Below are 25,488 nucleotides of genomic sequence, written 5' to 3'. Positions count from 1 at the left end.
CATAATTATCAAACCTATTGGATGATCTCTATCACAAGAACAACGGCAAAATATTTTGTATTACAGGACTTACAGCTCCACCATTTTAGTGATGCAAAATGGTGGCGCTATAACTGCTTAGTTATAGCGCCATCTGTAACTGTGTAGTTACAGGTGATGATATAACTAAACGCCAGCTAAATTTGTTTAATTATTTGGTTAGAACCAAACGTAATTTTTTTACTTAAACACTACAACCGTCAAAAATAATAGTTTCGAAATGGTAACACATACGTATTCTTCAAATGCCTTATCCACTTCCCGTATCAATTTCTCCTGGCATTCGGGATGCACTGCCAAGTTGTATGTCGCAAGCGATAAAGTAGCTGCTGTTGTGTGATATCCAGCAATAAAAAATATAACACATTGGGAAACAAGTTCGTCATTGCTCAGACCTAAAGATATTGTGGAAATCCAAACAAATATAACTTTACGATCTGAAGTTATTAATTTAATTATCTTATGAATTTTATAATTATAATTGTATAACTCTATAAAACAGAAGCAAAAGAGGTTGAAGGGGTGAAAGATAGTGACAAGTGGCCATCTTGTGTTTCTAATCCTAACTAGTGCATTTTTAATGTGTAATTTACTATCGATATTGTTTGTTATCCAATACTGTGAGTGTGTGTTGTTAATGACGGTCGAATCAATTAAGGCTATCAGAATAATGTATTATTTGCGTTAATTGTGTGTGTTTCAGGCTATTTGCTACTTAGATCTGGAAAATTTACTAAGATATTCGTGAGCATTTGGAAGTCTTATTTTCAATCATTCGTAGTAAAGAATAATAAGTTCATATTCTATCACAAATATTTACTTCTGAATTGAATGTTATCGTCCATGATGTCCTTGTTCAGTAGATCATCGTCTTTAGTTGCGTCCATCATAATTTGAAGAAGATCATTCCTTCTCTAAAACGAAATACAACATTCACTTTAGTTTTCTTTTGTTTTTAAGATTTGTCAATATAACACTTTATATTGACAAACCTTAAAACAAGATAAAACGTAAAGTTAAAAAATGAACTATCTCGAATAAATTTGCTAAAAATTTACAGACCAATAAGTATCTTGGGAACGATGGTAAAAGTATTGGGAAAATACGATACTCTATGGGGGAAGCACAGACTTAATTAAATGTCGGTCTTGCCTTAGTAATTTATTAGTTCAACTATAATAGAGCGAACAGCTGAGTTGGATAAATGGAAAGGTTACTGGACTTTGGAAAGGCATTTGATAGAATGTCACATGGAATTGTATATTAACCTGGTGATGTGGATGCAAGAGTGACCCATGGACAGCTGCCAAAAAGTAGTGTATGTAGTAGAATCCAGGATGAAGCAGATGACCAGATGTGCCACAAAGCTCTGTGCTTGGACCATTATTGTTTAATGCGTACATAAATAATATAGGAAATGACTCGAAGGGAGTTATTCAGTTGTTTGCTGATGATGGAAAGGTTGGTAAGGTAATAGTTAACCAAGGCGATGTGGACAGCTTGCAGGATGAATTAAATAAGCTGGCTATATGGACAAAAGATAATAGATGTCAGCGACCAAGATGGAGAGGGATCTGTGGAATGCTTTACTCCCTATGAAGATATATTGGGGCTTTGTGAGTTGCTCAAATTGGTTGATAGGAATAAAAGAAGGGATATGATAGAAACATCAAAGTTACTAAAATCGTTTTATAGGATTAATACATCGGAAATATTTCTTAATCTGGCTATAGGTAGCAGAACACACAGTATAAAGTACAGTAATTCTCTAGTATATAAACAACAATAACAGCGATATATAACTGAGTAAAACTTGCCTTGCCACTATCTTTTCTTTCCTTGATAACTTTTAACACCACATCACGAAAATAATCCCAAAGCGATTGTTTGAAAGGGTTAATGCCAAAAAATTTCATAACAGATGGCATTAATGCTATTCAAAAGAATAAAAAAAGTAAATAGAAGTGAATATAAAAGATTTACAGTAAAAATTACCTACTAACATTCCAAGCTATAACTTATATATACGTTAAGCAACATATCGTACTTATATTTACGTTATTATACATTATTCAAAGAGAATTTAAAAAGACCCTTAGCTAGAGGGTACTCCGCTACACGTAACACGATTTACCGCCTATAACAGTATTTTTCTTCTCTGTAAATTACGAGTGCTCTCTGCCCGATCTGCGTGTTAGAAGTACTCTTCTAAAAGTACTTCAAATACTTTTATTCTTGTCTCTGATTAGCTCGTAGCAAATAATAGAATTCGAAACATTTTAATAGAAATCAATAATAAAGTAAGTTATAATTATATTTAATTATCATACTTCCTTGCAGACCACTGAGGATACATTGCAAGAAATGGTTACGTGGATAGTTTCAATGGATACGAAATACAGGTATACGAGTACTTCTGTGTATATTTAAATAATCTTCAATGAATATTTACATGTGGAATACTTTTAGTACTATTTTGGGCCTACTTGAAGACAAAACACTCAAATCAGATGCAGATTTTATTTTAAAAATCAAAATGAGCTAGCGCCTTTAATTCCCGTATAGGGAGTGGGTGAGGCCGTTTCAGCCGTATCTAACTTTTGGAGACTGAGGGAGCAATTCAGTCTCCATTACAGCCAAGGATAGCTGACCCAAGAATAACACTACTTATACACTGCACTAGTGAAAAGATGCGGCTGACAAGTGGTGCCATCTCGTGGTACTTAATCTACAGTATGTTTTTAAGGTCTAAATACGGTGTGGGTTCTACGGTCGATTTTCTTGAGTTTATGGAAAGTAAAACCCGAGTTTCCGGGAAAAGAAATCCGCTGCCCATGCCAGAGATCGACTAACTCTGGAATCGGTGGAGAAAAGTTTTAGTAAAAGTTCTTCTAGTTGGGACTAGAATCGAACTTGCAACGCTCTTTCTTCAGGCTATTTAGCACCATGAATGGCACAGTTCACTTCCACTGAGCTCCTCCTCCTCCTCCATTCGCGTATTTAGGGCCTTAGTGGTGTATTCGTTTGTATTAGGCATGGTCAATTACAATTTGAAACCACGAAAGCTTCGAGGATAAGATGATTAGCCCTATGCCTCCCAGTGTCCTATGTATGTAGATGCATGTGTTCACAGGCAGGTTTGCCTGTTCTAGGGGACGACAAACCCCTTACATCCTTATATCCTTATAAGTCCAGCTAACTCACATTTAGTTGTAAGTGACCTGATAAAGGTTCCTCACGTCTTGAACGGGAATCGAACCCAGGTCTTTCGAATAACGGGCTACGTTTATACCGACTGAGCTACATAGGATAAATTCATTCCAGCGGCAGCACCAGTTTTCCCAGATAGCACCCTTCCAAGTACTAACTGAGCTCAGGTTTGCTTAACTTCAGTGATTACACGAATGCTGCTGCTTTCAAATCAATTTGGCCAAATATAATACAAATTTTGGTATTATAATGTCTTCCGCTTGCGTCTCGATTTTTAAAGCAGATATTATTTCCTTATTGCATGCTGTAAAGTTAATAAAAAATAAATTATTATTATTCTTACAGAACAGTACAAAAGTCCAAGGAATTTCTCCAATGAATGGCTTTCTGATCTCGTTGATTAGGATATTGTCAGGATCATTATGAGAATCTATCTTGATGCTGAAGACAGCACTTGCGGTAAGATCCATTACAAATCCTTCGTATATTCTGAAATTCAAAAACAAAATACATTAAATACGAATGAGTTTCCTTTAAAATATATAATTTTAATATTTAGAAATCTTACCTTTTTCTTTGTTTTTAGAGAAGCTGAAGGTAAGAACGCCTTCGTAATTTAGTTGATCATAACCAAGTAATTCGAATATCGCATATCATTCTAGGTAAAAATGACTAATTCAAAAGGATCCCAAAATGCCGTATGTATTGCAATTGCATTTCTCTGCTCTAAGACGCGAACCACCTTTATATAAGGGAAGATGAGTTAACCCGATTCATACGAAGGGTTTCCAGTCCAAAAACTCTAGTTTTTCATATATTACATTAGTCTTGTAACAACTAAGGCTATGAGGCCAATGTACTCCATTGGACTCATAGCCTTAGTTACTATAAATCCAAATCAAACTACTCAACCAATCAGACTATCTCTCATAGTGTTGGATGCAAATATTTTAGCGAAATCAATGTCTGTGGTGTTTCCTGCTAAAGAAACAGAGTTTCGACATCACCAGTTTATATAGCAAATTGGACAAGAGAACACACACAATTTACAGATAAATATAATAAGGTGGAGGTGGCCGATATATTATGTAATAATAACGTGAACGGAGATTTGGGGAAGCTGAATACAATACAAAGTTTGACAGTTCAACAAACCGAGGTTTTTTCTTTCTAATTATAGGACCATTTTGGAAGATGGACACATTAGAATTGCTTCAGTGGTCCAAGTTGGAGGTGAAAAGCTATCGTGGAATCACTTGTTGAAAAAAACAATATTGAAGTGAATCTTTAGTTTTGGAACAGTGAAAAGTAAAGAGGCTGCGCATGCAGAATACGATGAGTGTGGGCTGATTGTAGTTTTGTGCCCGGAGAGAAACTACAGGACACACCAAAGGAAATGATTCATCTTTCTCTAGGTGGCTACTTCTATCAGCATTTATCCCACAGATGTTCGATATCGAACTGTTCGGCGAAATCAGCAGACAAATGATGGTAGCATGCCTGTCTAACAAAACAAGCAGCTAAGATAAGGTGGTCAAAGGAAAACCAGAAGTGGGCATCACAGGATTGGTAAAAGGTAAAATGGGAGATGAATCCCTGTTCTTGTTATTTTATGTGTGCCAAAAGACACGTGTATAGAGAAACATCACAAAGCTATGGTGCTATAATACTTAGTCAAACACAGTACAAGATGATCGTGTAGAGTGACAGTCTGAAATATGTTTGCTGGAACTCCATAAGGCTTTTTGTTGATATACAGTAGCACAATACGGTGCGTCGACTCTAAACATCGTTGATGAATAAGTATACCTATTTACGTAGACAGACTATCAAGCTTGGCATTGACACAACCAACACAAGTCAGATTTCAACAGCAGCAGAAATGATTATATGAAAATGAATCAATAGCATTTACAATAAAAGGAGTTTACCGTATCTTTTATTTTATGCATACAGTGAAAGCTGGAGGTTTATCTTACACTTTAAATTAAAAAAAAAAATGATATTTTTAATGAAAAACACGAAGTATTGTATAATTTTTAAAACACTTAATATTTTTACAAAAAATATAAAAACATGTAAAAATATTACCTTTTGCAGTTCACTGGTTTATTTGTTTTTGCCTCTTTAATAAAATTATCTATGGTCGTACTGGCACAATCATTAAAGATTGGTAACATCTGTAAATTTAAAATAAAAAAATAAATAAGTGAAATACAAATTTCTGTTTTGTTGTTTTCAGTTTTTTGTTGCCATGGTTTCCATTACGGTATTAGCAAGCGCTGTATAAAATCACTTTTTAAATGTGCAATAACTGTTTTAAGCGTGAAGAGCGTATTTCTTTAAAAAAAGGGAATATAGTATAGGAAGTTATAAGACATGCTGTATAGGTTATAGAGATATTATTTCAGAGGCTTAGAATCTTCCTTGAAAAAAACAAACAAGCAGGTCCCAGGGGAAAAGAGCTAAGAACATGTGGAGGGCTTACGACAGAGAGTATTGAAAAAATATTGCTGTAATTAATTTGTTTCCATTGCTATAAGTGCTAAGTGAATGTGTATGTGATAACGATCTGCTTTTATAATGCTAGATACTTCCAGAAGAAATACTTTTATAGATTTGATTGAAGTTTCTAATTCAAGGAACTTTTTCAAGGTTTTTGACCACCCTTTTGACAGAAGATTCTTAAGAACTACTTTCCAGAAAGTTAACCTTTGTCGCTTGTATTTTATTGCAATAAATGCTCAAATTTTTAAAAGATAAATTTATTGTTATTTCTAGCATTAATACGCGTAAATACCAGAAATATATTTAAAATCTTTTGCAAAATTTTATAAATATATAGTCCGCGCGGTTAACCGAGTTGCTATGTGCTTCGCAACCATATGTCTGGGAAAGGAGTGTCCTGGGATCGATTCCCGTCGTCGACGTGAGGATCTTAAGGATCCTTCTCAGCCATAGCCAAGTTAATGGATCTTGGGCGTGGACTACAGGGTTTTTCTCTCCAGTTAATCTGGGGGGATTTTCCTCCCGCAAGCAGGCAAACCGGTTCTGTGAACACGCACGGATTACAGCCATGAATAACTCGCAGCCATATGCCGGTCCCGAGCCAGGATAAAATTGGGGGTTGGGGAAAGCAATGGTGAAGTATCCTGTAAAAATCTCACCAGGAATACTTTGTGGATCAATGGCTACAAAGTCGCCGACGGTCGGAAACGACTGAAAGGAAAAACCATTCCCAAGGCACTAAAAGAAGATAAATATTTAGTGACCACGACATGGCAACACATGTCTCAGTCTCTTTGCCGAATGCCGCACATATATAATTAGAGATAGTCTTTGGCTAGTTATCCCTCATTTGCTACAAGTGAAGATTGATCGGCCCAATCAACTTTCAAAAGTTAGAAAAGGCTAAAACAGCCTCGCTTACTCCCTCTAAGGAAACAGAAGCAGTTAGTGGATTCCTTTTTTTTTTTAAATTATAAAATCAGTTTAGAAGAGGGATGAGTAAAAAATATATATATAAAAATCAGCTAACTCCTTTTATTCCCTCATAGGGAGTAGGTGAGGCCTTTATACCCTATCTAGCTTTTGGAGACTGAGTGGGCAGTTCAATCTCCACCTGTAGCCAATCAGAGATAGCTGGCCCATGTCTATCACTAATTATAGCAGCCACCTATGAAGAGGCTGGAAAACAAGTACTGCCATCTCTTGGTACCTAACAAGATATGTCACTGTCTGAAATAATGTGGGCACTACGGTCGATTTTCTTGAGTTTACGGGAGGAAAAACCCGCTTGCCCATGCCAGAGATCAACTAACTCGGGAATCGGTTGAAGGAAGGCTTAGAAAAAGTTCCTCCAGTCGGCAACTAGACTTGAACTTAAGTCTGACTACAAGCGACCAAGCGCATAGGACGCAAGCGCAACTTCCACTGAGCAACACAAGCCTTGAAGGAGGAGTATCGCTCTGTAAATATTATTGGTAACAATAACTCAAAAATGTTGTCAAACTATAGTACCTTAGTATGATGAATTACTTAAAAGTTGGGTAATAGGGAAAGACTGGTCTAAAGAACAAAGAAGGAACTTTTTAAAGGAACATTAAGAAGGAATCGTTTCTGCAGAAATGAAAACTGTCTCCCACCTAAATGATCTTAAAAACAACCGTGCTTGCAGTTGGATTCGGATGCACAGTCTGCACGATGGAGAAAACAAAACCTATCCACGTAGATAATATTCAAATTATTTATTCATTAAATTATAATAATATAAAACAAATATTTAAAATATTATTGCCTGCTAATGCCTTTTGTTCACCTATAGGTAGTACACGAGGCCTTTTTTAACCCTATCTAGTTTTTGGAGACTGAGTGGACAGTTCAATCTCCACCAGTAGCTAATCAGAGAAAGCAAACCCATGACTATCACTAATTATAAGCAGCAAACGATGAAGAGATGGGCAAACAAGTTCTGCAATCTCCTGTAATATAATAGTGTGTGTTCTACGGTCCATTTTCTTTATTAAATAATAATAATAACAATTTGATAATTGATCACTCAAAACCAAGGTGGTTGCCCACCTCCCCTAGGAAATGGTACTCACAGAAGAGCAATAAATAATTATTATAATTATTACTAACACTTTGTTCATCTATAGTATTTAAAATACGCTGGCCATAAAATAACTTTCCCTCTTTGGGAGACTCTGCAGCTAAAACCAATAAACGGAATAAGACCAAATTTTATGTTGAGTCTTTTGAAGACACGGGGAGATGATTTCCGCGAAAAAAAAATTGAGTACCAAAAGTCGCCGATAAGGGAAATTTTAGCGCAGGTGGAGTCTAAAACAAGCGGATAATTACATTAAAGGCAGATAAAATGGAATAATAACATTTCGACGGTGTAAGCGACAGCTGCGTCACTCATTCCAGCTGGACATGTGGTGCGTTACAATGATAATAATAATAATTAAACTAAAACAACAACTTGCAAGAGACAGAGCATGCCGCACACCAGATGCAATTTGTTGTACACAAGACAGATCAGTACATTGAAAATCGTGTATGTGTTCCAGGGGACCGTGATTCTGATGAATAAAACATTATTTGCTGTGAGTTCAATCACTACAGTAATTTTTGTGGCTCTCGCAAGTTGTTGTTTTAGTTTAATTATTATAATTATTATTATCATTGTAACGCGTCACACATCCAGCTGGAATGACTGATACGGCTGTCGCTTACACCGTCGAAATGTTGTTATTCCATTTTATCTGCCTTTAATGTAATTATCCGCATGTTTTCGGCCTTCGTCAGCGCCAAAATTTCCCCTATCGGCGACTTTTGGTATTAAATCTTTTTTTTGCGGAAATTATCCCCCCCCCCCCGCCTTCAAAAATCTAAATATAAAATTTGGTCTCATTCCGTTTATTGGTCAGATACCTCCAAAGAGGAAAAGATATTTTATGGCCATCCTGTATAATAATATTAAATATATTGTCACTGAATTTGATGCACGTGCTTCTTATGATATGGCGCCACTTGGCAGTTATGAAACAACTCACCTTCCTCATTTTACCAGAAGTAAATGCAGGCGTGATTAGCGTTCGAAGACGTCTCCAAGTGTCGCCATCAGCTGCAGAAACGGTGTTGTCTAATATGGGATCACCCACTTTGAGGTCCTGAAAATTGAAACAAAACTAACTGAACAAGAATCACTCATATAATGGTACATCATGATACTTCTGGATTTTGCTAAAGCTTTTGACAGAATACAACATGGAAGACTGTTCCATCATTTTGAGAATATGGGTTTAGATTATAAAATATCAGCGTGGATAAGAGGATGGCTGACGGACAGATATCAAAATGTGGTATACGGGGGATGTACGTGTACAAAATTTAAGGTAATCAGTGGTATACCACAAGGATCACTGTTATTCAATCTATACATTAACGACATTGGGAAGGATTTGACAGGCGACGTACAGCTGTTTGCTGATGATGCAAAGATAGGTAGGGTAATCAGGAATGGTGCTGATATGCGGTACTTGCAGAATGATTGGAATCGGCTGGAATTGTGGAAAATTAATGTCAGTTCAATGTTAGCAAAGTCATGCACTTTGATATGATTAGATATACAATGTCGTATTGGATACGACATTGTATATCTAATTGGTGGGATTATGCTAGAAGAAACTGGTGAGGCTAGAGATCTCGGAGTGTTAGCAGAGAGGAAGTTAAGATTCAGGGCCATGTAGTGAAGATTGTAAATAGAGCAATCGCGCCTAATACGTTCTTTAAAACAGGCGCATTAATCGAAAACGCACTAATCGAATATAATAACCTATGGGGAAAATGTATAATTCGTTCCTCAAATTTCTTTTTTGAACCTCAATTTTTTTTTTTATAAAAGAATTAGGGTATGTCTCAGGGCGTAGTTAAAGGAAAACCATGAAACTGAAAGACAATAAAACATATTGAGAATATAAATTTTATTATTCTGCTTCTTAACAAAGAATTGAGCTAACGTAGTTTGGCGGGTATTTTGTTTCTTTTTTTCATACAACCGACAGTATAGCCCTATTGCCTATTCTACTCTTCTGCAAAATTTACTAGTTCTCTCTTCACCAGGGTCAGCCTCTAAGCATTGCTGCTTAAAAACTTCGATTCTACGAAAAATATTTTCAAACTGTTTCTGTGAAATCTCTTTTGGCTGACTATCAATGGTTAAATTTTCTTGATATTCTTCACGATCTTCCCGCTGTGCATCTAAATTTAGCAGGTCGGAATCATTAAATTCTTCAGAATGAGATTTAGTTAACTCTTGGAGGTTATCATTGAAGGGGAGAAAGAAATGAAGGACGTACGAATTGGTCGCCAACACGCGAAATCACGTGCTTTCTAGATAAAATATCCCAACTGTTATACAAGCAAAATTTACCACTTTAAAAACTACAATGATCATCAAAGAGAAGTTAATTTTCCGACGTGCAATAATAAACAACTCATCCCAGAAGACGGATTGATTACCCTATTATCGGAATGGATTCTCCTTTTTGTGACATGCGCAGAAGTGTCGAAGGGTCTCGAATCTGTGGTCGTACTATAGCAGACGACATCAATTTTGGTGGCAAAAATTTGGAACATGGTATACATAGTGCACATGAAAGTAGTTTAGTATGCCATTAAAATAACTTTGTAAACTGTTTTAAATCGATAACTAAATTATTTGATTCTGGTGAGTGATTTTTTAAAATAGCCATAAAAATGTATAGATAGAAAATTTTTAAAATCTGTAACATTTATTTTTAAGATGTATATAGGAGCACTAATCGAATTTGGGTATCGAAAAAAATTACGCGCTAATCGAAAACGCACTAATCGGGGGGCATTAATCGAGGGATTACTGTGCCACTCAAAAGTGGTATAATTGTAATGCTGAAACGAACGTTCAACTGTAAAGATAAGGATGTCATTTATTTTGTCTCTGCTCTTTACAAGGCCATGATAAGACCTCACTTGGACTACTGTGCGCATGTCTAGTCTCCAGGTTTCCGTTGATTCTGATATATTGGAGAGAGTGAAAAGGACAGTGTTAAAAATGATATCAAGATTATGTAATACTGATTATTATGACAGATTGAGAATTTGTCTGCAGACACTAGCAAACAGGAGAAAGAGGGCTGATGTGATTGAGACTAACAAACTTCTGAAAGGGTCATACAGGATAGCAGTACATGGAATATTTCATTTTATGGAGGGTGGGGAAAGGACAAGAGGGCATCATCGGCTAAGAAGGGGGTTTGAGGGCTAGATTTTTCTCTCAGAGGGTGGTGCGTGATTGAAATGGATTGCCATTGGATGTTGTGAGTGCAAGCAGCGTGAATGAATTCAAGAATAAGTATGATAGCTGGTGTGTGTAGTTTGTGGCCTCCCTCGATGAGTCCCTGACTCCCCTGGAGGACTCTCTTAATAATAATAATAATAATAATAATAATAATAATAATAATAATAATAATAATAATAATAAATAACAATGATAATAATCTTGACAGCAAAATCAAATGCAATGGATTTTAAATGTCAAGGTCCAATTAGAACAGTATAAATATAATAGAATAAAAGAGGATTAAATAACACAGTTTTTGAGCAAGTTAATTCTTTTTCATATTTAGAATCCCCGATTTCATATGCCGATGAAAAGGACATAAATGTAAAAATTACGAAATACTTAAAAATAACAAAAGCAATAAATTCTCTATTTCAGCCCAACCTTCAAGAATTCAAACAGAATGACTACCCAAAGATATTCTTCATTATAAACCATCAATAAAAGACAAGGTCGTCCACAGAAACGCCTTGCCGACGGTTTTTGAGGCTGGAACAAGCCATGAAAGGCTTAAATCCTTGAAGTAAATGATGACTAATAAACTGTTAAAATTTTTTCTATGATTATTATTATATTTACCCTTCTGCTGGTGAAAACTTTGAAGTCTTTTACAAAAATTTCCTTCAACAAATCAGGATCTCCCACTGTCAGAAGAGGACGATTACCCTCGTAGTGTCTAAAAAATTGAAAACAAGACATACTGAATTTTTGACAAAATTCAAGTCGCTTCAATCTTTATAAAAATAAAGGAGGTACTTAATACATAGCAAGAACAAAGTTCACGTTATAAATTGTTTGTGTGTGCAAATTCGTTTCAGTTTTGGCATCATCTATTATTGTTGTAATCCAATATAAGAAAATGTGCCAGTCAGCGGATCCACAAGTTGTGTTAAATTGAAACACATTCAAGATAAACCTTGTTCGCCTTGCAGTGAAATTACATGATGTTTATTGTTCTGTGCAATCCAATCATTTTCGACTCTTGGTGACCTTGTGAACAAAGGCATTTCATCCCACTCGGCTTCTTTTCCTTTCTTTCCTTCAGAAGTTGGAAGTTCAAGTTCGTATGTTGTTTTAGATTGTGCATCCAACTCTTTTGTGGTCTTCCTCTCCTTCTGATTCCCTCAATCTTCGCCAACATAACTTTTCCAATGATTCATCAGCTCGCCTAATATGTCCAAAATACATCAACTTCTGTTTAGCGATCATCGTCTCCAAGTAGCATTCTGTCTTTATATTTTCTAAAATCTTCTTAATTGTCTCCTCCACACCCATAATTCAAATGATGAATTATGGGTGTGGAGTCGTGTACGATATGTGTCTTCTGACTACCTTTCTTCTTAGTAATCCAGCTTTCACATCCGTACACCATTACTGGAAATACCACTGCTTTGACAATTCTAACTTTCGTGGCCTTACTCACACCTCTATCTTTCATAATTTTTGTCAGGTTTAACATCGCTTTTTCCCCTGACTATCCATATTTTAATTTCATTTTCACATTTGCTATCATTCTGATTCTGGACCCAAGTAAAATCGTAGCTCTCAGTGATTTCTATTTTATCTCCCTCTATTATAAATTCATTTAAATTGCCAGAAGCAATCACTTTTGTTTACTGATGTTTAAATTAAGCCCAACTTTGTTACTTATCATCGTAATTAATAGAATCAACCGCTCCAAATCTTCCTTAGTTTTTGCTATGAGAGATGCATCATCAGCATATCTTAAATTATTTCTTTTCTGCCACCAATCTTAATTCCAGTTGGATCTTTGTCGAAATCAGCCATTCTCATAACATATTCACTATAAATATTAAAAAGGTAAGGTGACAATACACAACCCTGCCACACCGCTTTTTCCACTCAACACTGTCAGTTTCTCTAAAGACTGTTTTAGTGAAGCTTCCAGGTTGTCATACGGCTGTTATCAATAGAATTGATTTATGGTATCCCTTTTTTTTATATAATGTTAGGGATTTTCGATATAAAAATTAGTATTTCAAGCCTGTGTATCTCAGTGGAAGTGACACCTGCATCCACTGTGCTAGGCAGCCCGAAGGTAAACTTAAGTTCAAGTTTAGTCGCCGCCTAGAGGAACTTTTTCTAAGCCTTTCTTCGACGTGTTCCCAAAGTTAGTTGATCTCTGGTATGGGCAAGTGCTTTTTTCTCCAGGACACTCGAGTTTTTCTTCCCATAAACCCAAGGTCGATTTTCTTTAAAAATATGGATTCTAAGGTCGATTTTCTTGACAAAGAAAACTGACCTTAGAATCCATATTATTTCAGACAGTAACATATCCGGTTAGGGTTAGGTATCAGAGGATGGCAGTGCTTGTTTTCCCATCTCTTCATTGGTTCCCGCTTATAATTTGTGATAGTCATGGTCAGCTATTTCTGATTTGCTACCGGTGGAGACTGAACTGCCCACTTAGTCTCCGAAACCTAGTATTTAATTTCGAGATCATTCCGAGAATTAAAAACTATGCTAGGGACATAATCTGGTATGACAAATTGAACAGACTAGCTGAAGAATTCTGGCAACAGTTTTAGTAATCACATCATGTATCCAATGATTAGGTGATCTTTGTCAACGAATTCAAACAGTAATGGATGTGCTGAAACACAATCAAGAAAAAGTTAAAAAAATAATAAATAGAATAACAAGAAATTTTCTTATGGTGATAGGCAGTCAGATCCTCCACACTGATTTAAACACTTAGATATTTAAAATTTTTCATTTGAAAGGACACAGTGCACATGAGTAGTTAAACTACAGATTGAATTATCCCAACTCATCAGTGTTGGTGGAGTTTCTCAGCCTGAAAACGGTCGATAATATACGCATAACATAACGTATCTTTCAACAATCGCAAATGGAATTTACTAAACCAATGTAAAAATAAAATAAAAATAAATAAATAAATAATAATATAATAATAAATCAGCTAAGGACTTTTATTCCTTTATAGGGAGTAGGCGAGGCCGTTATACCCTATGTAGCTTTTAGAGACTGTGTGGGTAGTTCAATCTCCACCGGCAGCCAATCAGAGATAGATGGGCAATGACTATCACTAATTATAGGCAGCCACCGATGAAGAGGATGGCAAACAAGTGCTGCCATCTCTTGATACCTAATCCTAACAAGATATGTTACTGTCTGAAATAATGTGGGTTCTACGGTCGATTTTCTTGAGTTTACAGGACGAAAAACCCGAGTTTACGGAGGAAAAACTTGCTTGTCCGTCCGTGATTCTAAAATTCATTCTATTTATTAAGGTTATGTTTTACTTGCTGGCCTGGTTGGCCGAGTGGTTAGCGTGTCCGCTCTCCAGCCAAGAGGCTGCGAGTTCGAATCCCGCCGTGGGCATGGATCTTTGTGATTCTCCTACAAACTTTGTGTCCAAGGGGAATCTGCGACCCTACAATTATTCTAGCAGAAGACATCATTACCAAAACCATGTGAGTTACAGCAGCGACCATACGGCGTCTACGGACGTCAAATGTGGGGGGAAAAAATGTTTTACTTACCCGTGAATTTTTCCATATTTCTTGTACCTGTGGATTTCTTCACTTCTGAAACCCTGGAACCAAACAACAATAAAATGAAAACATTTCTGTATACACATAAATATTAAATGATATTAATATACGCAGATTTGGGAAGATGTAACGCTTTAAACCTGTTACTAAGTGAAGGAAATGTTTTGATTGGGAAGGAGTAAAGTTCAATCACAGTGTATGGAAAAAAAATAGAGACTTCAAACTATCGGCTTTTTTTTCCCACTGATCATGTCTGTTTTTGGGTAGGGAATTAGTGCAATGGAGTCATTGTGTAGGAATGCCCGTTGAAATAGTTTAAATTATTATATCCAAAAAATACTTCGCATCAAAATCTATGTTAATAAAAAACAAGTTTAAGAAATGAAAAAGACAAGACAACTGAGTAGCAATCATCTTCAGATCATCGATGTAAAAGACTATTGAAAACAATGTGTTGCTACTATTCGAAGTATAATTCGAAAATTAGCACCAGCACAGTTCTAAAAAAATTGTAGCTCTTGTTGATAGATATATACGTCTTTTATATGAAGTTAATCCACGAAAGGTTGCTTACCTATCGTATAGCAATACACATCAGTGAATTAGAAAACTTTTATTTAATACTGTGTTTCCGTATAGGCATACGACTACCAATACCGATCCTGTTCAATTTCAAGCGCATAGTTCGATGAATATGGGCCGGGAACAACTTTGATCAAATGCTTCGGTCAGTTGCTGCACACAGGAAGTTCTGTTAGTCTTACAAGCGATCTCGTTCCTGACAGACTGTCTTAGGACAAGCAGTGTAGGGTATTTTTCTACTGATTAAATACTCAACATATCTCATCTTTTGAGAAACCAGTCAGCTCGGCTGTTTTCAAAATCGTGGCTCCAGCCAGAGACACTCACAATACGTCCTTTATGGAATTCCTAAAAAATAATTTGTTTTTTCCATTGTAATCAATACTATTGACGATTATTGACCAGCCATTCTTAAATAGTTGCCTAGAAAATGTGGTGATGCACGTGATAATACTTTGTATATACGATGCGTAAGTGATGTTTACGAATACCTGCATAAAGGTTTTCTAATTTAGTGGCCCATATGTACACCAATGAGCTGATATTCCGAAATAACCCGGTTCTAGAGACTAAACATGGCGTGCTTTCAATATAAATTTGATACGCATATCAATATTTTGCAGTGCTTTTAATTTATCGTTCTTTGTTTATGTGACAAATCTGTTTGAAAGGAGGAATACTAGTGCTTTTGAATTTGAAAGTGCCACATCACCATGTCCTATTATTAGATTTTTTTAATTGGATACCTCAATGGAGTTCTAGAGATCATCAGAAAAGACCAATCTGTCTCATCCAAAATTTTTCTTCTAATTAACCACTGTCAAAACATCAACCACTTTCTTGGGCAACATAGTACTGTCATTCCATACCCTAAGTAGTATGTATAAAAAAACCTTGCCACTATCGTTTTTGTCAAGTTCCATTCCTATATACACCCTCTGTCCAAAAAGAAACGAACTTTTCTAAAATAGAAGAAATTAGTGGCTCCACCTGAAGTATCTTTTTGCTGTCGAAAGCGGCAACCTTCATTAATGTTGTATCAACTGTTTATGACATTTGTTTCATTAGAAGCCGAGTTATAGTGCCAAGAGGGACAGACTGTTTTGGCGAACGGTCGGTCGTCACGATATTCATGCGGTAAACGACGAATTCTCGCTATCAATCGCTTCAAAGCTTCGAGATAAAACTCACCATTGACCATTTGGCCAGCCGGAACGAATTCTTTGTGGATTCCCTTGGAATCGTAGAAACAAATCAGCATTGTCTTTACTTTTGACTTCTCCAAGCGACGTTTTTTCGGATGCCCCTCTTCTGGTGGTCTCCACTCAGCACTCTGTTTCAGCCTCATACTCAAAACACCACGTTTTGTCACTGGTAACGATCATTTCAAGGAAGTCCGAATCTTTACCAGCGCTTTTAATGAGGTCCTTCCTTGCAGTGTTCATGTCGATACATTTTTTGGTCGTCGGTCAACTTGTGGGGAACAAATCGCGAATTCAATTTACAAAGGCCGAAACTCTCGGTCAAAATGTTGTGCGCATTTAATTTTAGAATCCCCCATTCATCTTCAATCAATCTCACGGACGATGTCGAGTTTTCTTTGATGAAACACGCACTTTTTTGGATGTTAACTTCGCTCAGTCCAGTTTTTGGACGGCCCGACTTTTCGTCTTCCTTAAGCGTCTCACAACCACTTTGAAATCGCTTAAATCACTCGTAAACTTCAGTACGGGATAAGCATTCATCACCGTATGCCTTTTGAAGCATTTGATGCGTTTTCGGTAAAATTTACCAAGTTGAACACAAAAGTCAATCGCAGCTCTCTGTTTGAAACTAATTTTCTGAACCGATCGTCAAAACACAGTCACTCTTGGCACTATAACTCAACTTCTAATGAAACAAATGTCATAAACAGTTGACACAACACTAATAAACGTTGTTGCTTTCGTAAACAAAAAGATACAACAGGTGGCACCACTAGTTTCTTCTATTTTCAAAAAGTTCTGTTTCTTTTTGGATAGACGGTGTATTTCTATTATATCTCCTATTTTCTCTCTTTTCTATTCCGCAATCCACAGTTCCTTAATTTAACTTTGTATATTAGATGCCATTGTCCTAAATCTTAATTACCCACATCTGTGCCCTCTTCACTGTTTCTACGAAACGTAGAAAACTAGATTTTGTAGAGCAGATACTTGAGGACTCCGATTACGTTTCAAGTAAAATGAAATGGGAGAGATAGGGAACTGCTATAATTCTGTAAACCTTTTCAAATCCATAATAACACCGATAAATAGTGGAATAGAGTTTTCTTTTATTTAGATAGCTCCTAATATTAAAATTATCCAAAATAATTACAAAAAAATCTTTTATATTTGGACTCTAATTCCTTGCAAAGGTCATCAATGACCCCGTGATTCTCTATCAGTAATCCTAAATATGTATTATAAATGAAAGCAGAATAATTGTTGCATTTACCTTCAAAAGATACGGTAAGTACGAACCAACGATGGGATAGCCATTCACTTGAGGAACTCCTCGAGCTTCCCAATAGGTACAACTCCTCTTGATGTACCTGTAAGGAGAAGAAGAAGAACGTATATTGCTAAAACGTCCTATGAAGGATCGAAGAAATAAGAATCTTATAAAAAAAAGTATATTTTTGTTTAAGATTCTTATTTGTTCCTTAACTGCAGTAGTTCCAACTGTCAGGTCAGGTGGATCAAATCTCTCAATTTCTTATTATCCTTCCAAATTGGTCCTTCATGAGCGCTGTACCTGTTCAGATTTTTTTTTCTAGATCTACACTCAAGGTAGATCATAATTTGTTGAAACAATATTGCATATAAGTGATCGTGGTATTCATCTGTATTTTGAATTCTCTAATAGCAAACCGATCTTGCGTAATTTACTAAATTAAAAAAATGTTATAAAAACTTGAGCCTCTGTAGGTTAGTAGAAGTGGCGTTTGCACTCCACGGCGCTTAACCACACAACGAAAGACTTGCGTTCGAATCTAGTCGCCCACTAGAGGAACATTTTCTAAGTCTTTTTTCGACCCGATTCCTAGTCAATCTCTGACACAGGCAAGAGGGTTTTTTCTTCCGGAAACTCGGGTTTTTCGTCCCGTAAACTCAATAAAATCGACCGTCGAACCTACACTATTTTCAGACATTAAAATATTGTGTTAAGGTTAGAGACCACGAGATGGCGTCATTTGCTAGCTGCCTTCTTCATTGCGTACCGATTAATTAGTGATAGCCTTGGGCCAGCTATCTCTCTGATTGGCTACCAGTGGAGATTGAACTGCCCACTCAGTCTCCAAAAGTTAGATATGGTTAATACGGTCTCGCCTACTTCCTATACGGGAAAAAAGGCATTAGCTGTTTTTTTTTACAATTATCTTTCTTTTCTCGTCCTTAATTAGTTCTGCATGTGCATTCGTCAGTCGTAACGACAGCTTGAAAAACTACATGCAAACCAACAAGAATATGTGTATGAAAGTAACATAGAACATCATTTGTTGTAACCCTTCATGTTTCAGAGAAAATGCTGATCGGGAAAAAACGAAGCAGCCATGAGTGTGCACGTGGAGGATATAGAAAAAAAAAGTGCAAGTTCTTGGTTTCAAAACTTATTACTTGTTTCAATGAAGAAATAACGCGAGTAGGCATGTTAAATGAATTACAATAACGGAACAAATTCCTGTTAAATATTCTTTTATTAGTATTATTTTCGCGTTAGTATCAAAGGCATCTTCAGCAAGGGTGTAAATATCTAATAGAACAATAATTGACGATACTGAAAGGTGCCACCTAAGTAGCCTATGTAAGATAACCAAAAAAAGTCAATAAATTCCTTAAGTTATTAAAAAAATTATACAATCAAACAAAATATAAATAATACACATAGCCAGGGCTGCCGAGAGGGGGAGTGTCATCTGATCCTTTTGTAACGGGTTCGGCATCGAAATAGGCGCGACTGTTGGACCCCGACGTGTCACATAACTGTGTTTATAATACATGATCTTAATTCTCGTAATAATACAATGATGATAAAGGCATATCGAGAATGAAACTGTGTTTTGTTTTTGACAGACACGAATACAGATACGGCTACGCTCTTTAGTTCGCCGTGAGTGTCTCGAAGACACTGATTCTCTCAGCGTGGATCGCTGTAGTTATAGCGGGTGATGATGTCAATAGGTGTTCGTGCAAGGTTGTTGCCGTCAGCTGCACTACCGCTAGCTAGTAATTATATACAGTAGAATTCATTGGAAGAGTAGGTGGCGCCTTTTGGAATTGTTAGTTATTGATCTATTAGCTGTTTACATCCCTGTATTGAAGATGCTTTTAATACTAAGGTGAATATTAGACTATTAAAAGAATAATTAACCTCATCTTATATATAATTTAAAACTTATTATAATTATAATAAGTTGTTATAATTTATTTAAAACATACCACTAGTTATACGATTGAAGAATATGATATGATCGAAATAATATAATAATAATTTTTAGTAATATTTTTATTGATTTCTAAAATATTTACACAATTACAATAATCATCTTTAGTGATATTCAAACTTGTAATTTTTACAAGTTTGAATATCACTAAATTCAGCACGAAATTCAGCACGAAGTGCTGTATATGTGATTCATTTTGATTCATTATCTACATTGGATTTCAATTAAAATTTCGATAATAACACTTTTTTGCATGTATATTTACAGCAGGTGTTCTTCTAACGTTAACAATGAAGATTACACGGAATTTTGGAAAAATGGATAATAATAATAATAATAATATGATAATGTCTCAGATCAATTACATACATATACTAATAGTCTTCTTCTTCTTCCTAACATGGAATATAGGCCATGTGGCCTGTTCCGGTCTCATGCCATCTCTTTCTTGGTCTTCCGATTCTTCTTTTTCCACTTATTTTGTATCTGTATAATATTTTTGGTAGTCTGCTGTTGTCCATTCGATTTAAATGTTCTAGCCATTTTTGTTTATACTGTTTTATGTAATAATTAATTGGTTTGATTTTTAGGGATTGTAAGATTTCTTCATTTGTTTTGTGGTCCCACTTGGTATATCCAGCTGTTTTTCTGAGGAACTTCATTTCTGCTGTTTGAATTCGTTTTTCATCTTTCCTTTTCATGGCCATGTTTCGCTTCCGTAAAGTAGAGTTGGTTTTGACAAGACATTATATAGTCTGATTCTAGTGTGTTTTTGTACCAGGGATGGCTTAAATATACTGTTTATTATGCCATTTACTTTGACAAAGTTTGATATTTTAGTGTCTATGTCTTTTTCTTCTTCTTATGATAGATCACATCCCAAGTATCTGAAAGTGTTTACTTGTTCTAGTATTGTATTATCTATCATTATTTTACTTCTTATTGGGTTTTCTCCTTTGAATGCCATTATTTTTGTTTTTTCTTTGGATATTGTCATATTATATTGCTTTGAGATCATTTAATGATTTTAATTATCTTTGTAAGTCATCTTCTGATGTAGCTAATACTATTTGATCATCTGCAAATAGTAGTGTATCTATCTTCATTTGCGGGGTCATTTGTATACCAAATGGGTTATGCTGTTTCCAGATTGTTAATATTTCATTTATATATATATTGAAAAGCAGACGTGAGAGGGTACATCCTTGTCCTACTCCTCTTGATATATCTTTCCATTCTGAGGTGTGTTCTAATTTAACTGCTATTTTATTTCCTGTATATATTTCTTGAATGGATTGTAAAAGTTGGTTTGGTATGTTTAAATTGGTTAATATTTTAAACAATTTTTGTCGACTAATTTTGTTCAAAAGCTTTTTCATAATCAATAAATGCCACATGTATTTCTTTTTGAAATTCTCTTCTCTTTTCTATTAATAATTTTAAAGTAAAAATTGGATCTATGCAGGATCGGCCTTTTCGGAAGCCATTTTGTTCTTCTAGTAATTTGTTTTCTACAATGCTGCTTAGTTTCTCTTTTAATATTCCTGCATATATTTTATATCCTGTATTCAGCAGGCTAATTCCCCTATAATTATTGCAATTGTCTTTATTTCCTTTTTTATAGACTGGGATGACCAATGCTTTTTTCCAAGAGTTAGGGGTTTTTCCAGACATCCAAACCATATTAAAAAATTTCAAAAGTCTTTCATTAAATTTTTCACCTGCATTTTTGTATAGTTCTATATTTATATTGTCTTCTCCTGGCGTTTTCCTATTTCTCATCTTCTTTATTATATTTTTCAGTTCTAACATTGTGATATTTTCTATTAGGTCATTCTTTGTCTTATAAAATTTTAATTCATTGTTCTCATCTGTCCAGAGATTTTGGAAATAGGTCACCCATTTTTCTAAATCTATTGTTTGTATTTTTATCTTTTCTTTTATTTCTTTATTCATGTATTTTATTACTTTATAGGTTTTGGGTTGTGGCTTAAATAAATCCTTTTCTAGTTCTGTTACGAAATTATTCCATCTTTCTCTATGTTTTTTCCTTACTTCTCGTTTTGCAATTGCACTATTTCTTTTATACTATATTTCTGCTTCTATTGTTTTGGAATTTAGCCATTTCTGGTAACTGTCCTTTTTGGTTTTTCTATTTAAATACAATTAATACAATTTCATGTAATTATTCAAATACAATTTCTATTTCTTTGTTCGTCTCGCAGTCCTCTTTTTCTAATCCATTTGTGCTTTATTCCTAAGGTTTCTGTTGCTGCTTTTGTGAGAATTTGTTTCCAATTTTCCCATTCATCTTCTATGTCCCTTGATTCATGTGTGGTTTCTGTTTTTAAGTTTGTGCATTTTTGATATTGTAGTCTAACTTGAGGATCCTGTAATGAAGAAATTTTGTAGCTTGGCTGGTAAGAATTTTCAATTCTATGTGTTTTTAGCCACTTTGGTTTAAAACGAATTTTTGCTGATACCATATAATGATCAGAGTTTAATTCAAAGCCTCGATATGCTCTTACGTCTAAAATTAACTCCGCTAATTTAAAATTTGTGATAACGTAGTCAATTACTGATTTGTATCCTCTGGCTGACCAAGTATATTTATGTATTTCCTTGTGTTTAAACATTGAATTCATTATTCTCATATTATTATAAATGACAAAATCGCGCAATCTGCGACCATTTTGATTACATGTATCTTCGCCAAATTTACCTATGTTTGTTTTGTATTTTTTGTTTCCTATTCTTGCATTTCAATCTCCTGCTAGCAGTAAATAGTCAGTTTTGTTTGTTTTATCTATGGCATTCTGTAATTCTATATAAACTATATTACTGTCTTCTTCTTTTCCCTCTTCTGGTGCATATGCACCAATTATTGTTATGTGGCCTCTTAATGTCTTGAGTCTAATAGTAATAATATATACTAATAGTAATAATAATAATTTATATATATATATATATATATAATATTTATAATCATTACACGAATACAATTATTCATAACTGATACTTGCACGTGCATAATATTTTTTTTAAATAATAATACTTGTTTACAACATATATCATTATAATATTAACATTGATGATTATTACAGACATTTTTTGCACGTTTACACATTATGTATAAAATAAACAATTTTTCTGTTTATTTTGGAGTACAGAATATTTACATATTTACAATTAATGAATATTACTCTTGATGATCTGTACATTACACTGTACGCAGTTTAAGGCACATTATTTCTTTTCAATATTTTTTATTTGGATACAAATCCATATACTTTTTTTATATCTATATCTTCATTATTATTATAAATGGCACTGACTGTTTCGTTACATAACAAACAGGCTAACACCTCTTCTAGACTCAAATCAACCGGTAGAACATGCAGGATTCCGTAAAGGCTTTAACACAATTGATCATATTCATACAGTAAAACAAATAATAGAAAAAGTAGAAAACCAATTGCCTCTCTGTTTAGCCTTTATTGATTATGAAAAAGCATTTGATTCCATCAAAATTAATGCAATATCAAAGCACTCCAAAATCAGATATATATATGTTAAGAATACCAAGCAATTTTTAAACCTGGTTTTTACTCCATTTCCCAAGTAAGCAAACAGACAACTTGGAAAATGGAGTAAAACCAGGTTTAAAAATTGCTTGGTATTCTTAACATTTATTATACCCAAGGTAAAATACTTTCTACATATATATATAGTTATATATATAAGGTTAAAACACCTTATGGTAATTGTTCTGGTAAAATACTTATAAGCTCTGTATTACTAAAATCTTGATATTTCTAGCCTGGCTCCCACTGATGAGACCTCAATAAAGGTCGAAAGCGGTCTTGGTAGTGGCACCCTTGTCTTTAATACAACGCATCATACATCTCCTCCAGGAGATGTGCTTTGCATTAAGGGTAAATATTAAGATTAGTGATCAGAGCTTATCCATCTTTTACCATGAGTTGCCTTGGTCTTGTACTACCTGCAGGGTCAGCTAGACTTGCATTACGTGCAGGCGCAAACTTGACTTATTTGTCTGTTTGCTTACTTGGGAAATGGAGCAAAACCAGGTTTAATATAGCTTGGTATCTTTAACATTTATTATACCCAAGGTTTTTTGAAGTTATATATATATAACTATATATATATATATATATATCCATACTTAGTAAACCTAAAGAGAAAGATCTTCCAACTCAGTTTCCAGGAGACTACAAGATCGTATGTGATTGTGAAAAGCCATACTACGGCCAAACTGCTAAATCTATCCTTATACCTTTGGAAGAGCACCGTAGAGATATCTCCTATAACAGGACTAGAGCCAGCGCTCTCTCTAGCCACGTTCTTTTCTCCGTTAACTCAGATGAAGGCCGCCAACACGTTGTGGACTGGACACAAACTTCTAATATCCATGTGTGCTATGATGAACTTGAAAGAAAGAGTGTCGAATCCAGAGAAATGACATTACATTCTTCCCATATCAATAACTCCCTAAGTTTCAATCTGTCTGACGCACACATTGCCTCTGTTCAATACTGGCGCATTTGTGACAGCACGTAGTCAGCTTTTATTTGGAACTCAGCCTCGCATTATTGTTTTCAAAATGTACTACTCTTTTTTGGAGTAGAACTGTTAATGCAATTTTTAAGTCTCTGTTATATTTTGTATATTTCTTTGGTTGGAAGAAGTTGATCCATTCAACGAAACTAGTAAACTAGTAGTATCTTTTTAAATAAACCATGTCATCTTTTTATCTCTCGGTATCAGTCATTTAAAATAATTTAAATATTTTCAACCGAGTAAAAATGAATGTTCAGAATATATATATATATATATATATATATGTAGAAAGTTTTTTAACTTGGGTGTATTATGTATTCAAGATACCAAGGTCGAAACCGGTATGGGTAGTGACCATTGCCTTTAATGTTTTGCATCATACATCACCACAAGGGGAGGTGCTTTACATTAAGGGAAAAATACTAAGGAAAGTGATCAGAGCTTTGCTCACCTTTACCACGAGTTCCCGCGACTGACACTACCAAAAGTTGCATTGGACTTGCACTAAGTGCAGGCGCAAACTTGACTTTCTTGTCTGTTTGCTCACCTGGGTGACACGCACGTAGTGCAAGTCTTTGCCTAAGACTTAGGCAAAGACTATATATATATATATATATATATATATATATTAGAAAAATCAGAGAATGGTAAGTAGACATGCGATCTCCCCCGCCCCTCTTTTTTTTTTTTAAGAATTCTGAATTGTTACTTCGATTTATTAAGTCCAATCAGAATAGTAGATTGCTTACCAGTAAACACTAAGTATCAAGACAGCTGTACAGAGTAGCCACTTAGGGATGCTTATGTAGTCGTTTAGATCCATATATAAATGACACTAATTAAAAACAATCACCACATTCACCGGTAATAATAACAAGCAAACTGCTTCTGGGTATGGGTAGAACGACGCGTGAAGCAATCGAAGGTCGAGATCAACATGATATTTTATCTACTTCGCGTTTTGTTTACGTTAATATAATAAATGAAACAGCTGTACACTTGAAACGCCCACATTTGCTAAAAACTTCGTGTAGGGAAGCCTAACGGCAACGTTTTATTAGGAAGAGGTATGCTTAACTGCAATCAAGGTGTCATCTTCCATTATGTTTAATATTGCTGCAAGAGAGCCTATGGTGATGCACCTAGCTCAATGTTATGTTTTATATTTTTATTTTTACGCC

The 25,488-nt window shown here is 35.1% G+C and overlaps 1 protein-coding gene across 1 annotated transcript in view; it reads right to left on the bottom strand.

The window, feature by feature from the left end:
* LOC150095723 (cytochrome P450 3A8-like) overlaps positions 1-25,185 on the bottom strand; it is a 31,822-nt gene extending 6,637 nt beyond the window's left edge. Inside the window, exons 1-10 of the mRNA XM_090410334.1 lie at positions 25,057-25,185; positions 17,737-17,833; positions 14,665-14,717; positions 11,717-11,813; positions 8,811-8,927; positions 5,341-5,429; positions 3,593-3,738; positions 1,857-1,972; positions 860-953; positions 274-434 (exon numbers count right to left, since the gene is read on the bottom strand). Coding sequence (XP_090266460.1) covers positions 274-434; positions 860-953; positions 1,857-1,972; positions 3,593-3,738; positions 5,341-5,429; positions 8,811-8,927; positions 11,717-11,813; positions 14,665-14,717; positions 17,737-17,833; positions 25,057-25,130 — 1,044 coding nt within the window. The 5' untranslated portion in view covers positions 25,131-25,185. The remainder of the gene's footprint in view (positions 1-273; positions 435-859; positions 954-1,856; positions 1,973-3,592; positions 3,739-5,340; positions 5,430-8,810; positions 8,928-11,716; positions 11,814-14,664; positions 14,718-17,736; positions 17,834-25,056) is intronic.
* Between the last annotated feature and the right edge of the window lie 303 nt (positions 25,186-25,488).

Source organism: Typopeltis vanoorti, chromosome 20 (genome assembly GCF_054136105.1).
Source record: "Typopeltis vanoorti isolate ZY-2024b chromosome 20, IOZ_Tvanoo_1.0, whole genome shotgun sequence".
NCBI lineage: Eukaryota > Metazoa > Arthropoda > Arachnida > Uropygi > Thelyphonidae > Typopeltis > Typopeltis vanoorti.
Note: the sequence above shows the minus strand (reverse complement) of the source record. Positions and strands in the feature narration are given on the sequence as shown.